Source organism: Miscanthus floridulus, unplaced genomic scaffold (assembly GCF_019320115.1).
Source record: "Miscanthus floridulus cultivar M001 unplaced genomic scaffold, ASM1932011v1 os_2159, whole genome shotgun sequence".
NCBI lineage: Eukaryota > Viridiplantae > Streptophyta > Magnoliopsida > Poales > Poaceae > Miscanthus > Miscanthus floridulus.
The window spans coordinates 5,891-19,643 of record NW_027098131.1 but is presented as its reverse complement, the minus strand read 5'-3'; the positions used below and the strand labels follow the sequence as shown (position 1 = coordinate 19,643).

Below are 13,753 nucleotides of genomic sequence, written 5' to 3'. Positions count from 1 at the left end.
CCCCATCGTGTACATGCATGTACTCGCTAGCTTCCTGCATGCTTATTAACATAATAACATTACATACATACGCGCGCAGGTATACAACTTATTAACATTACATACATACATGTATTAATCAGCCAGCCTGCTGCTAATAACGTAACAACTTGCTGCAAGCTCATCACAACAATGTAGTAATAAGTAATTCGATCTAAAGGCAACAGAGGATAGGGATTCGATCGGGAGGAGCTAGCTAGCACGTGTGCACACCTTTAATTTTGCGTGAGCTGCTCTGCTTAATTAATTAATTCTGCCGGGAGATGATGAGTTACGTTGTGTCGGAGCCCGATCGGCCAATGGAAGCCGGCCGGATGAAGGACGACCCAAAGATGAACGCGATCGAGAGAGGACAACCCACTGGTGTGGCACGCAAGGCTAGCTGTAAGTGGCAACGTATGACTGCAACCAACCCCAAAAAAGAAGAAAGGAAAAAAGAAGAAGAGGAAAAGCACACTGGCAAGCTAGGGCACTGTTTGAACCGATGACTAGCAGAGTTAGCTGGCTAATAGTTCACGGCTAATAAGACCTCGTTTGGATTGAGTAGGACTAATCGTTAACTGGTTTAAATTAGTCCTATTCAGTCTCGATACAAGAGCTAATATACGTGGAATCCTTTTGTCGGTGTTTCGAGTGAACACTAACGAGTAAATTTGTGTTATTATGCGTTGGACCCGGATGATATGCTAAAAGACACAAGGTTTATATTGGTTCGGGCAGAATGTCCCTACGTCCAGTTTGTAGCTGCTGCTCATGTTATTAGCACTGAAAAGTTCGTAGTAGGGGTCACAAATGGGCGAGAGAGGGACAGGTCCCAAGTCTCTGATGGAAAGGTCGAATGGGCGCTGAGAGCTTAGTTGCTGCTCAGCTATGTGTGATGTGATACGTGGTGTGTTGAATCGATCGATCCCCTTAGTGGGGTGCCCTGCCTTTCCTTTTATAGACCAAGGGGAAGCAGGGATTACAGATGGGAGAAAGAAGAAAAACCAGAGGCAAAGGAGGTCCTTCAAAGATGCCGGGCCTTCCTTTTCCTCTGAGCGAGCCCCGCTGACACGACAGATGGTGCCAGGGATAGCTCCATGCTGGGTGCATGTCCGCTGATCCTGATAGGGCCGCGCTGGGCGTTTGTCCGCTGATGATGCCATGTTTTGGCTTTGTCAGCAAGTGGTCACGTCCCATCCCGCCCCCGCGGGAGACGCGACGGACCAGGGCGCTGATCCGCGACCCTACGGGGAGCAGACAACGTAGTGACCGCACGTCCGTTACTGTAGATAATGCGAGTTTCCTCCTGGACCGTAGTGGTTGTCGTATGGTTCCGTCAGGATCCACGCCCGAGGGCAAATGGCGGCGCCCACAACATTGTAAGACAAATGTCGGCGCCTACAACACTGTTCGGGCTCTGACATGCTTGGAAGGGCTTAAAGTGCCCATCTTATCATATCTTGACGGTACTTTCCTGCAGGCATGTAGGGTATGATCCTTGGTATTGCGGTTGACTTGAGTGCCCTGCCTTATCTGCGCGCGTAGTTATGATGGAGCAACGAGCAGATGTCGGGCGAGGCGGGGCCAGCCCTTAGACGTCGGGCGAGGCGGAGCCAACCCCCGGACGTCGGGCGAGGTGGAGCCAGCCCCCAGACGTCGGGCGAGGCGGAGCCATCCCTCAGGGGTCAGGCAAGACAGAGTCTGCCCTTAGATGTCGGCCGAGACGGAGCCAGCCCTTGGGAGTCAGGTTGAGGCGGGGCCCATGGTCTCGGTGGACGGACGAGGAGTGACCCGACAAGCGGTGTAGTCGCGTTCTTGATCGCGCGGATGAATCAACGTTTGACGGTCATTAGCTCCTCCTCTTCGGGTACCCTAATATTGGTTCCCAACAGTAGCCCCCGAGCCCTCGGTGATTCGAGTAGAATTGCCTGGGGTATTTTTTGACTTGCCAGCGGGTGCGCGCGAATTTTGGCCGCTCGCGGGCCCATCCTTTGTCGTAAGGTTGTCTTGGGATGACCGTCGAAATCATTGATGGGCCAGCCCTCAAACTCCTTGGCCCAGACGGGCCGGAGGAATGCTTTTTTACCCGTATCCCTTTTGCTTGTAAAGAGTCCTGGTCCGCCCGGGGAGGCGAAACGTCCGGCGCGTCTTCGGACGGAAAGGATAGGGATTGCAGGCGCATATCCCACGACGTGATGTGGTGATAGATCGTGGCAGGCGCGGAGATCCATGCGGACGGTTGCCTTCCTCGCATCCGTCGTCCCTATAAAACCAAAGGGTTCACCCCCAGGGTTTCGTACTTTGCCTCCTTGCCTTTGCATCTACAGCCTCCGCCGCCAATCGCCTAAGCCTCCCGCATCCGCGTCTCAACTGTCGTCGAATTCGCATCCACCCACCCCAATCCCCCAATGGAGCCGTGGTGCCGCTCTGATATCACCCTCCAGCGCCTGGAGGGCCTCGTTCACCATGGTCTTCTTTGCGTGCGGACTGTCGCCGAGGAGTGGCGGCTGCCCGGCGATGAGGACGCGCCGTCACTGCCCAAAGGCTATGTCGTGTCCTTCGCTCACTTCCACGAGCGGGGATTCGCCACCCCCGCCCACAAGTTTCTTCAGGGATTGCTGCACTACTACAAGGTAGAGCTGCAGCACCTTAATCTCAATGGAATCCAACACATTGTGGCGTTCGTCGCCCTGAGTGAGGGATTCCTGGGGATTAGTCCCCACTTCGACCTATGGTGGTACTTCTTCGCCATCACCCTCCTGAAGAAGCGAGAGAAGAAACAGGAGTTGAACGTACTGATGGGATGCGCCGGCATTTAGCTCCGCAACAACCGGGTCAGTGAGTACCCACCGATGCGTCTGTTGACTTCCAACAAGGGGTGGCATTCGCATTGGTTCTACGTCAAGAACAATGCAGCTGCCCCCTTGCCAAAGTTCACTGGGCGCCACATCGAAGAGGTTTCGGAATCATGGAGGAAGTGGGGAGTCCCAGAGAAAGACAAGAAGAGAATCTAGGACCTTCTCACCGCCATCCGAATCCTGAAGGAAAGGGGCATGAAGGGGTCGAGGATCATTGGCGCCTACCACACACGGAGGGTGGCGTCGCTGATGAGGCGCGTGCTCCCTCTGCACACGATGACGCTCACCGAGGGAGCGCTCTCCCCGTCTGAAGTGGCGCAGCACATCAAGGAGGCAATGGAGCCTTCACGGGATGACACCGGCGCTGTCCTTGAGTTTGTGTATCCGGTGCCGGGGCACCCCCAATGCGGCCGGAACTGGGGTACATCATCTTTGTAAGTTTTCTTTCCTCGTGCCTCCTTTTTAATTGAACTCGTCCTTATGGATCACCTGGCTCCACTGCCGAAGGACCTGTCCGTGATGGCGGCCAACCACGCCGAGGCCAAGCGGCAGCGGAAGGCGAAGGAGGATGAGAGGAGGAAGAAGCATCAGAAGTTGCAGGCATGGGAGCGAGGGGAGGACATGAATAGTGATGATGATGATGACGAGGAAGATGACGAGGTAGTTGCCGACACCGAGTGGGATGACCTGAAGAGCGAGGATACGCTGACAGGTATCCACTCATCCATGCAGGGACCCTTCCCGTTCCATGCAGCGGGAGGCGAGTCCGTGAGGCCGGAGGAGGCGGGCTAGATCGTCAGCCTATTCTCAGAACCAGTAGGGGCGGGTGGATTTGCCGCCGTGCCCAAGGTGCCAGCGGAGGGGAGTGGCCCCGCCGCTATGCCTCAAGAGCCAGCAGGGGCGGGTAGATCTGCTGCTGCGCCCGAGGTGCCGACGAAGGGGGGTGGCTCTACCGCCGCGCCCCCAGATGCAAGGGAGGTGAGCCCCGCTGCCTAGGAGCAGGGGGCGGGCTCAAAATGGCCCCGCCCTGATGAGTTGGAGCAAGGACCTAGGGGTTTGTCCCCCAGCGCTGATGTAAGTCATTGACTCCTCTATTTTCTCTATTTTTCTCTGTTTTCAGCGTGACTTATGCCCCTTGTTTCTTGCAGCGTCCTGAGATGGGGCAACTCTTTGGTGCTAGCGCCCAAGAAAAGCGTCGCCATTTAGGCGAGGCGGCGGCTATTGCCCGACGCTAATCCCGTTGGGAGCGGAGCCGACGTTACAGCCTCATCGGCCAGTCAGGCGCTACCCGCAGTGGCGCTCATGCCCTCGGTGGGTCGAGCGAACGCTGGGGCCTAAGGAGCGCCCTCGGAGGTCGCCAAGTAACCGGCGATGGAGGTTATTCCGATGTCGACATTGGAGTGGACGGAGCTACCGCTCACGCTTATGGCGCTGATTGCGGTTGGCGCGATGCCACCGGTCGAGGCCCCACCGATGCAAGTGGAGGCGGCCGCGACTATGAAAAGTCAGGCGCAACCGGACATAGCCGCGGTGGTGCCCGAGGAAGCGGCGCGATCCGAGCCACCGACGGCCCAAATGACAGCGTCCGACGTGGTCCAGACGGAGGAGGACACGACCGAGGGGTCCCTGGGCATCGTGGTGGTGGTGGAGAGGAATAGCGGGGGGGGGGGGGGGTCACCCTTGGCCCTGACATCGGGGGGCAGCCGCTCACCCATGCAGGGCGAGCCTCTGCTCCAGTGGATGGATCGATAAGACCCGACATCGATACTCTTCTCCCTCGGTGATGCTACTGAGAGCATCGAGCGGGAGAGTCTCAATGAAGGGATCTCGGCCGTGCTGGAAGCTCTAAACCAGGCCAGGGGCGCCCTACGCGACATCGTCATTCCCACTGGCTGGGTATTCACTTGATCTTTCTTCTCGCTTTCTTCTTTCTTCACATATTTTTGTGTTCTGACCGTCATCTTTTTCCAGTCCCTTATCGCTCACAGCCAGGAGAAATCCCAGTTCCTTCGTGTGCAGAAGGAAAGCTAGGACCGCCTCGTTGAAGAGGCCTGGATGCGTGGGGATGTGTTCACCCAGCTTGCCGCCGCCCAATAGAGGGTGGCTGAGCTGACTCCCCTGGCCGAGGAGGCAGCTAGTCTCTAGCTACAGGAGGCTGAGGCCCGTCGGGACATGGAGGAGGCCGAGAAGGCGTTTGAGGCACTATCGGCGAGGGCGCGGTAGGATGAGGAGGAGGCCACCAAAGTCCGGAAGGAGTGGGATGAGCTGCTCTAAAGGGACGTCGAGGCCCGCCAGTAGATCCTCGACCTCTTGGCTGAGGCAGAGAAGGAGCGGGAGCTCAAGCTAGGAGCCGAGGAGAGGTTCGCGGCCCTACAGTAGAGGGCAAACCTGGATGCTGAGGTGGTTGCCCAGCTACGTAAAGAGCGAGACGAGTTGCGCTAGACCATGGAGAGGCTCTGCTCAGAGCGCGGCATGGCCTGCGGGGAGCATGACCAGGCCGTCCAAGAGCACGATGAGGTGCTACAGAGGATCGACTCCCTCCAGGCTGAGCTCGGAACCATGACTACCCGGAGGCTGGAGGCCGAGAGCGTCTCCGCCGGGCTGGCCATGGAGCTTGTCGAGGCGTGGAGGATACTTTAGCCAGAGAGCAATGAGCACGATCTCCTGAGAGCTGCTCTCGGAGTGGTTTGCGATGACTTGGAGGTGGTGCGGCCGATTGGGACCAGCTCGATTGCTGCCCATGCCGTAGATATCATGGCATGGGTGCGCCAGCTCGAGAGGGAAGCTCTTCGCTCTAGGATCACCCAAGCCTTCGCCATCGCTCGCTCTCATTACGTAGATAGTATTGACTTGGAGACAATGAGCCTTGGCTTCACGCCTGGCTACGAAGCCTCCAAGCTGGACGAGATAGAAGCTACGGTGGCTCCTCTTGCGCAAGACCTGGCGAGCAGAGTTGATAATATAGTTATCCCCCAGAGGGGATAGTTAGTCATATAGGTTGGATGAACATTTATTGTAATCTGTGAACAAGCGCCGACCTTTATGTATCACAAAAACAATTTTGTAACTTCGTTTTATTTTATTGAACTTGTTTTCTTCCCATTTTATATGCGAAAGAAGGGCTCACGTATTCTGACCCTTCCATTCATTAAGACCGTAGGGTCTGAGGTGTAAGGATGGAACTTTGACCACGCTGGTGAGCAAAGACACCATAGCCGCCGAGGCATAGGCTTTTTGCAGTCCGACCAGGGATGATCAATTTATTTGTTTCCGCAAACCTTGCCGCCAGACTTAGCGTGAGGAAGAGGTCTGACACGATGATTGTACCTTGCCGCCAGACTTAGCGTGAGGAAGAGGTCTGACGCTACGATTGTACCTTGCCGCCAGACCTAGTGTGAGGAAGAGGTCTGACGCGGCGATTGTTTTAGAAAAGGTGTACTTATATCTTTATCAGCCCCTAAGTGAGATCCGACCCTTTGCCATTGCTGGGGTCGGATGTCACAGAAAATCGAGGAGAGGACAGCAAAACTTAGTAGGAGAAAGTATATCTTGTCTTCACGCGTACCCCCTCCTTAGGATCCTAACTATTGTTCCGTGACCGTGCGTTTGGTCTCCTCGCAAGTCTAACCTTCCTCGAGCCCCCGTGCATAGCAGGGATTCAGTCAAGGATCGGCTCGTTTTTGTGAATGTCTCCCCGTCCACAGTTTCCGCAACCGGAGGGGTTGAGTTAATGTCACTTGCCTCGATGGCTCGAGTGACGCGCTCGATGAGCTCGCTAACAGGCATATTTGAATAGAATCCGGTTCCGTCGCTTGTGATGGGGTCGGCAAAGCCCTCATGTGGCATTCCGTTGCTCCTTAACCCGCCTTCCAACAGATTCCCCCTCGATGGGGATTCTATGGGCTCGGCTGGAGGTTTGGATCGAACGAGAAGGTTGAGATGACCTTGTCTGCTTTTAGGCGGGACAGGCAAAGGCCGCTAGGGCTCATCTGCGTTTTTCCCCCTGGCTTTTGTTCGATGCGAGGCGACCTTCAAGCCTTGGTCTCTTGATCTAAGATTGGGCGGCTCGATCCCCTGAGGCCCATGGGGTTCAATAGGGGTTAGCCTTGTTTCATGCATCACCCCATCCTCGGTTTCCGCAATCAGAGGGGCTGAGCTAACGACACTTGCCTCAACGGCTCGAGTGTCGTGCTCGGTGAGCTCTCTAATGGGCACGTTCGAGTGGAATCTGGGTCCGTCATCCGCTGACGAGGTCGGTAGAGCCCTCATGTGGCATTCCACTACTTCTTAACCCGCCTCCCAGTAGATGCCTGAGCCGTTTGATAGGCTCGGGTGGCCCGTTGGCCTCTCCTCGATGGAGATTCTATGGGCTTGGCTCGAGGTTAGAATCGAATGAGAAAGGTCAAGATGTCCCTGTCCGCTTCTGAGCGGGGTTGGGCAAGGCCGCTGGGGCTGATCTCGGTTTTTCTCCCCTAGCTCTATTTGATATGAGGCGGCCTCGAGCCCTTCATGGGTCAGCCTTCAAACCTCGGTCGGTTGCCGCTCATATCGAATGAGACGACTACCGCTTCATGACATGAAGCGTTGTGATGCAGCAATCGCATATGCGACGCTTGGATGTGCGAGATGAATGTAGGAATGATTGAATAAATGATCATATAAAGGAACAGCGGGGGTCGGTAATGTTACCTCGATGGCACAAGTGATGGGTTCTGGGAATTCTTACCGGATATGTCTGTGTGGGGTTCGGGTCCGACGTTCATGATGGAGCCATTGTAACCTGTATGAGCCTCCCATTCTTTTGTATCTATCATTCGGCAGCGGCCCGAGCCATTCGATACTTGGGCGACCTGACAGCCTCTCCTCGATGGAGATTCCGTAGGTAGGCCCCTCCATACCCTTCCCAAGAAGGTGGAGGTTAAGGTTTGGAGTGCGAAGACAAAGACTCTGATCACGCTGGTGGGCAAAGAACGCCATAGCCGCTGGGGCATAGGGTCCTAGCGGTTCGGCCAGGTTTACTCAAAGTTTGCACCCGCACACCGTGCCTCTAGTTTTTAAACGTAAGGAGGGGTCAGGTAAAGAGGAAATGTCTAGTGAATAGACACTCCCGCCAGCCCCCGAGCGATGTCCGATCCTCTGCCGTTGCTGGGGTCGGAGGCTCGGTATCAAAATTAATATGTAAAGTAAGTAAGTAAGGGTGCTTGTCTCTCGGCGGCGGTTATGAGCCATTCGATCGACCTGGGCACTGGTTTTACCTCGATGGTAAGGGTGATGGGTTTGGGAAGCCTTCACTAGATAACAGTGGGATCCTGTTTGCATCCTACCCGTTCCTCAACCGTGACCAGGCCGTCCGATTGATTCGCGTAACCTGTTGAGACAAGTTTTCCCTATGGAAAATGTTTGCCGAATAGATATGCTCATATCAGCCCCTGAGTGAGATCCGACCCCTTGCCGTTGCTGGGGTCAGATGTCACTGAAAAAATCAGGGAGTTGGATAACAAAACTGATAAGAGAAAATGTGTGTTTATTAAGGGTAAAAGCGACGTAGCTGCTCGATGTTCCAGGCATTGGTGAAGATTTCACTATCGATGTTCTTGAGCTTGTAGGCGCCTGGACAGAGCACCTCCGCAACTACGTATGGTCCCTCCCATGGTGGAGAGAGCTTGTGGCGGTCCTTGTTGCTCTGTACAAGGTGGAGGACCAGGTCCCCGACATTGAAGGCTCGGCCCGACACTCGTCGGCTATGGTACCGTCGTAACGCCTGTTGGTACTTGGCCGAGCGGAGGAGGGAGATGTGGCATGCTTCGTCTAGCTGGTCCATGGCATCCTCGTAGGATGCCTCGGCTCCCTGTTCGTCGTATGCCCTGATCCTTGGCGCTCCATAGCCGAGGTCGGTTGGGAGGACGGCCTTGGAACCGTAGACAATGAAGAAGGGCGTGTAGCCGGTGGCTCGACTGGGGGTTGTCCTTAGGCTCTAGAGTACTAAAGGAAGTTCAGTGACCCAGTGTGCACTAAATTTGTTCAATCGGTTGAAGATCCTAGGCTTGAGGACCTGTAGGACCATGTTGTTTGCGCGTTCCACCTGCCCATTCATTTGGGGGTGTGCTACGGTGGCCCAGTCAATGCGGATGTGATGTTCATCACAAAATCAGAGGAACTTCTTCCTAGTGAACTATGTGCCATTGTCCATGATGATGGAGTTTGAGGCTCCGAAGTGATGGACGATGTTGAGGAAGAACAGCACGGCCTGCTCGGATTTGATCACGGAGATAGGCCGAGCTTCTATCCACTTTGTAAACTTGTCTATGGTGACAAGCAAGTGGGTGTAGCCCCTGGGCGCCTTTTTGAGTTGTCTAACCAGATCATGTCCCCAGACTGCGAACAGCCAGGTGATGGGGATTGTCTGGAGCGCTTGGGCCGGTAGGTGAGTACACTGAGCATAGTACTGGCACCCTTCGCAGGTGCGTACGATTTGCTCGGCGTCGGCTACCATTGTAGGCTAGTAGAAGCCCTATCAGAACGCATTTCTAAACAGGGTTCTGGGCATGGCATGGTGACCGTAGACCTCACTGTGGATATCACTCAGCAAACGCTTCCCCTGTTCGAAGGGGATGCAGCGCTACATGATCCCAGTGTGGCTTCGCTTGTAGAGTTTGCCCTCCACAAGAACAAAGGACTTGATGCGACATGTGAGCCGTCGAGGCTCTGTCTTGTCTAGTGGTAGTGCGTCGTGGAGGAGGTAGTCAAGATAGAGCGTCCTCCAGTCGATCAGAGGGACAGGCTCTGTCGTTGGGTCTTCTTCGAGCTCCATGACTTCGGTGCCGGGTGGAGCTGACGGTTGGTCAGCCCCTGGGCCTAGATTGGTCAGACCATCACTACCTTGTTTCGACCCCCCATAGCAAACCAAGGGCTTATGCTGGTCGCTGGCATAGACTCCTATTAGCACTGGCTCTCGGCCAGATGCTGCTTTCGCAAGCGCATCGACTGCTTTGTTGAGGCGCCTTGGGATCTGATTGAGCTCGAGGCCGTCAAACTTGTCCTCCAACTGGCAGACTTCTTAGCAGTATGTGGCCATCTTGGCATCATGGCAGCTTGACTCCTTCATGACCTGGTTGATGACCAGCTGGGAATCTCCATGAATGTCAAGGCGTCGGATTCCCAACTCGATGACCATGCATAGGCCGTTGATGAGTGCCTCATATTTGGCCATGTTGTTGGAGGAGGGGAAATGGAGACGGACCATGTACCTCATGCGTACCCCGAGGGGTGACACGAAGACTAGCCCCGCACTGGCGCCCTTCTTCATTAGCGATCCGTCGAAGTACATCATCCAGTACTCTTGATCGACGACCGCCGGTGGCATTTGGACTTCGGTCCATTCCACAATGAAATCAGCCAACACCTGGGACTTGATGGCCATCTGGGAGGCATACGCAATGCCCTGACCCATCAGCTCGAGTGCCCATTTCATGGTTCTTCCCGTGGCATCCTGGTTCTGGACGACCTTGCCAAGGGGGAAGGACGTCACGACTATCACTGGATGTGACTCGAAGTAGTGACATAGCTTCTTCTTGGTGATGAGGATGGCGTACAGAAGCTTCTAGATTTGGGGGGTAGTAGGTCTTTGAGTCAGATAGGACCTTGCTGATGAAGTACATAGGGCGCTGTACTCTAAGGGCATGCCCCTCTTCTTCCCGCTCCACCACTAGGGCGGCGCTAACCACTTGCGTGGTAGCCATAATGTATAGCAGGATGGGTTCTCCATCGGTCGGAGGAACTAGGATCGGGGCCTTTGTCAGAAGCTGCTTGACCATGTCAAGTGCCTCCTGAGCCTCAGATGTCCATTCAAAGTGGTCGGCCTTCTTTAGAAGTCGATAAAGGGGGAGACCTCGATCACCAAGGCGTGAGATGAAGCGGCTGAGTGTAGCGAGGCACCCTATAACTCGCAGTACCCCCTTTATGTACTAAATAGGGCCCATCCTTGTAATGGCAAAGATTTTCTCCGAGTTGGCTTCGATGCCATGCTCGAAGACGATGAAACCAAGCAGCATGCTCCTCAGGACCCCAAAAACGCACTTCTCGGGATTGAGTTTGATGCCGTTAGCTCAGAGTTTTGCAAAGGTCTGCTCAAGATCGGCCACAAGGTGGTTAGCCTGTTTGGACTTGACCATGATGTCATCGACGTAGTCCTCAATGGTCCGCCCGCTGAGGTTCTCGAAACACTTGAGCATACAATGCTGGTATGTAGCCCCAGCGTTCTTTGGACCGAACGACATCATGACATAGCAGAACAATCCAAAGGGGGTGATGAAAGATGTCACGAGCTGGTCGAATTCCTTCATCGCAATTTGATGGTACCCGGAGTACGTGTCAAGGAAGCAGAGGGTTTCGCACCCCGAGGTAGAGTCGACTATTTGGTCTATGCGCGACAAAGGAAACGGATCCTTTAGGCATGCCTTGTTGAGACCTGTGTAGTCAACACACATCCTCCATTTCCCACTCTTTTTTCGTACAAGAACAGGATTGGCTAACCACTCTGGGTGGTACACTTCCTTGATGAATTCGTCCGCCAAAAGCTTTGCGATCTCCTCGCCGATGGTCCTATGTTTCCCCTCGTCGAAGCTATGCAGGCGCTGTTTCACCGGCTTGGAGCCTGGGTGGATCTTCAAGGTGTGCTCAGCGACTTCCCTCGGAATGCCTAGCATGTCTGAGGGTATCCACGCAAAGATAATTTTGTTGGCGTGGAGGAAGTCGACGAGCGTGTTTTCCTATTTAGAGGAAAGTGTGGTGCCAATGCGCATCACTTTGCCCTCAGGGCTGCCAGGATCTATGAGGACTTCTTTGGAGCCTTTCGCCGGCTCGAAAGATCCGATCGACTTCTTCTTGGGCGCTTCTTCGGTGACCTCCTTCTTGATGGTGGCGAGCTCTCTGGAGGCGACGATTGCTGTGGCGTGATCACAGCACTTGACCTCACACTCATAGGCGCGCTGGAAGGAGGTGCCGATGGTGAAGACCCCATCGGGGCCTGGTATCTTTAGCTTGAGGTAGGTGTAGTTGGGGACGGCCATGAACTTCATGTAGCATGGTCATCCCAGGCTGGCGTGGTAGGTTCCATGGAACCCAACCACTTCAAAGGTGAGGGTCTCCATCCTATAGTTGGATAGACCCCCGAAGGTGATGGGAAGATCAATCTGCCCAAGTGGCATGGCCTGCTTTCTAGGGAGGACGTCATGGAAAGCTGCTCCGGTTGGCTGAATGCACGCTCGGTCGATGCCCATGGCATCGAGCATCTCGGTGTACATGATGTTGAGGCCGCTGCCCCATCCATTAGTACCTTGGTGAGCCACTTCGTACTGATGATCGGGTCGACCATGAGCAGATATCATCCTGGTTGTGGGACGCTTTCCGAGTGGTCAGTCCGATCAAAGGTTATGGCGGACTCTAACCACTGGAGGAAGGCAGGTGTGGGCGGTTCGGTCATGTAGACCTCGTGGCGTGCGATCTTTTGGTGGTGCTTGGAGTCGTAGGCCTCCGATCCTTCGAAGATCATGAGGCAGCCATCCGGCATTGGAAAGATGCCATCTTTCTGCTCGGCATCGTTCATGGCGTGGTCAGGGTCCTTCCTATGCTCCCCTTTGTTCGAGCCTCCGGACAAGAACCTCTTCATGAGGACGCAGTCCTTGTACAGATGCTTAACTAGAAAGGCATGGTTCGGGCATGGCCCCTCGAGTAGTTTTTTGAAGTGGTTCGGAGTGCCCTCCGCGGGCTTCCGACCACCTCTGCGGTCAGCGGCGGCCATGAGGGAGCCCTCGCACCGTTGCTTCTTGTTCTTCTTTTTGGCGGAACGGTTGGAGGCGCCTTTGCCAGCGTCCTTGTCTTGCCTCACCTTGCCATTGAGGCGATCGAAGATCGCTCCAACCGCTTCTTCGCCCGAGGCGTGGCTGGTGGCGATGTCAAGGAGTTCCTTGGTGGTTCATGGACCCTTGTGTCCTAGCTTGTGAACCAGAGACTCGCAGGTGGTCTCGGATAGGAAAGCCCCTATAACGTCGACATTGGCGATGTTAGGTAGCTCATTGTACTGCCAGGAGAAACATTAGATGTACCCACGGAGGGTCTCACCGGCCTTCTTTCAGCAGTTTTTGAGGTCCCATAGGTTCCTAGGGTGCTTGTGTGTGCCATGGAAGTTCCCCACGAAGATCTCCTTCAGGTCCGCCCAACTCTGGATTCTGTTGGGCAGCTAGTGTTCCAACCATGTCCGTGCCGAATGGGCCAAAAATAGTGGAAGGTTGCAGATAATGAAATCATCATTATCCACGCCACCGGCTTGGTAGGCAAGCCAATAATCCTCGAGCCATAGTCTGGGGTTTGTCTCCCCAGAGTACTTCAGGATGTTGGTTGGTGGTCGATATCTTGGTGAGAAGGCAGCGTTGAGGATGTGTCGGCCAAAGGCTTGAGGCCCCGGTAGGCCAGTGCTCGGGCTTTGGTCCTCGTCGCTGTCGTAGCATTCACCACGATGAGGGCGATAGCTGCGGCTAGCTCCTTCTCTCAGATCATAGTGGGTGTGCCTACGAGCATTGAGGGTGTTACGTGCGTCATGGTTGCGGCCAAGACACTGATGCACTGGGACCACGACACGCCGCCCACCATTTTGTGGTGCCTGGTGGACCGACGCATCCATGCCGGGACGCTCTAAGAGCGTGCGCTGGCTGGCATCGAGCTCTCATCGCCGAGACAACGAGCTCTCAGCCTGCTGTGCCACCGCACGCTCGAGTAGCTTGTGAATCTTATGGTGAGCCTGACGATCCTTGGGCGTCGCAGCCTCTGGAAGGCCATGGAGCAAGGCCACCACGGCAGCGATGTTCTAGCTAGCCCGA

The 13,753-nt window shown here is 55.0% G+C and overlaps 1 protein-coding gene across 1 annotated transcript; it reads right to left on the bottom strand.

The window, feature by feature from the left end:
• Window positions 1–11,647: 11,647 nt before the first annotated feature.
• On the bottom strand, window positions 11,648–11,956 carry LOC136534671 (uncharacterized). Its single transcript, XM_066527056.1, has one exon. The coding sequence runs from the start codon at window positions 11,954–11,956 to the stop codon at window positions 11,648–11,650; it is 309 nt and encodes a 102-aa protein (XP_066383153.1).
• Between the last annotated feature and the right edge of the window lie 1,797 nt (window positions 11,957–13,753).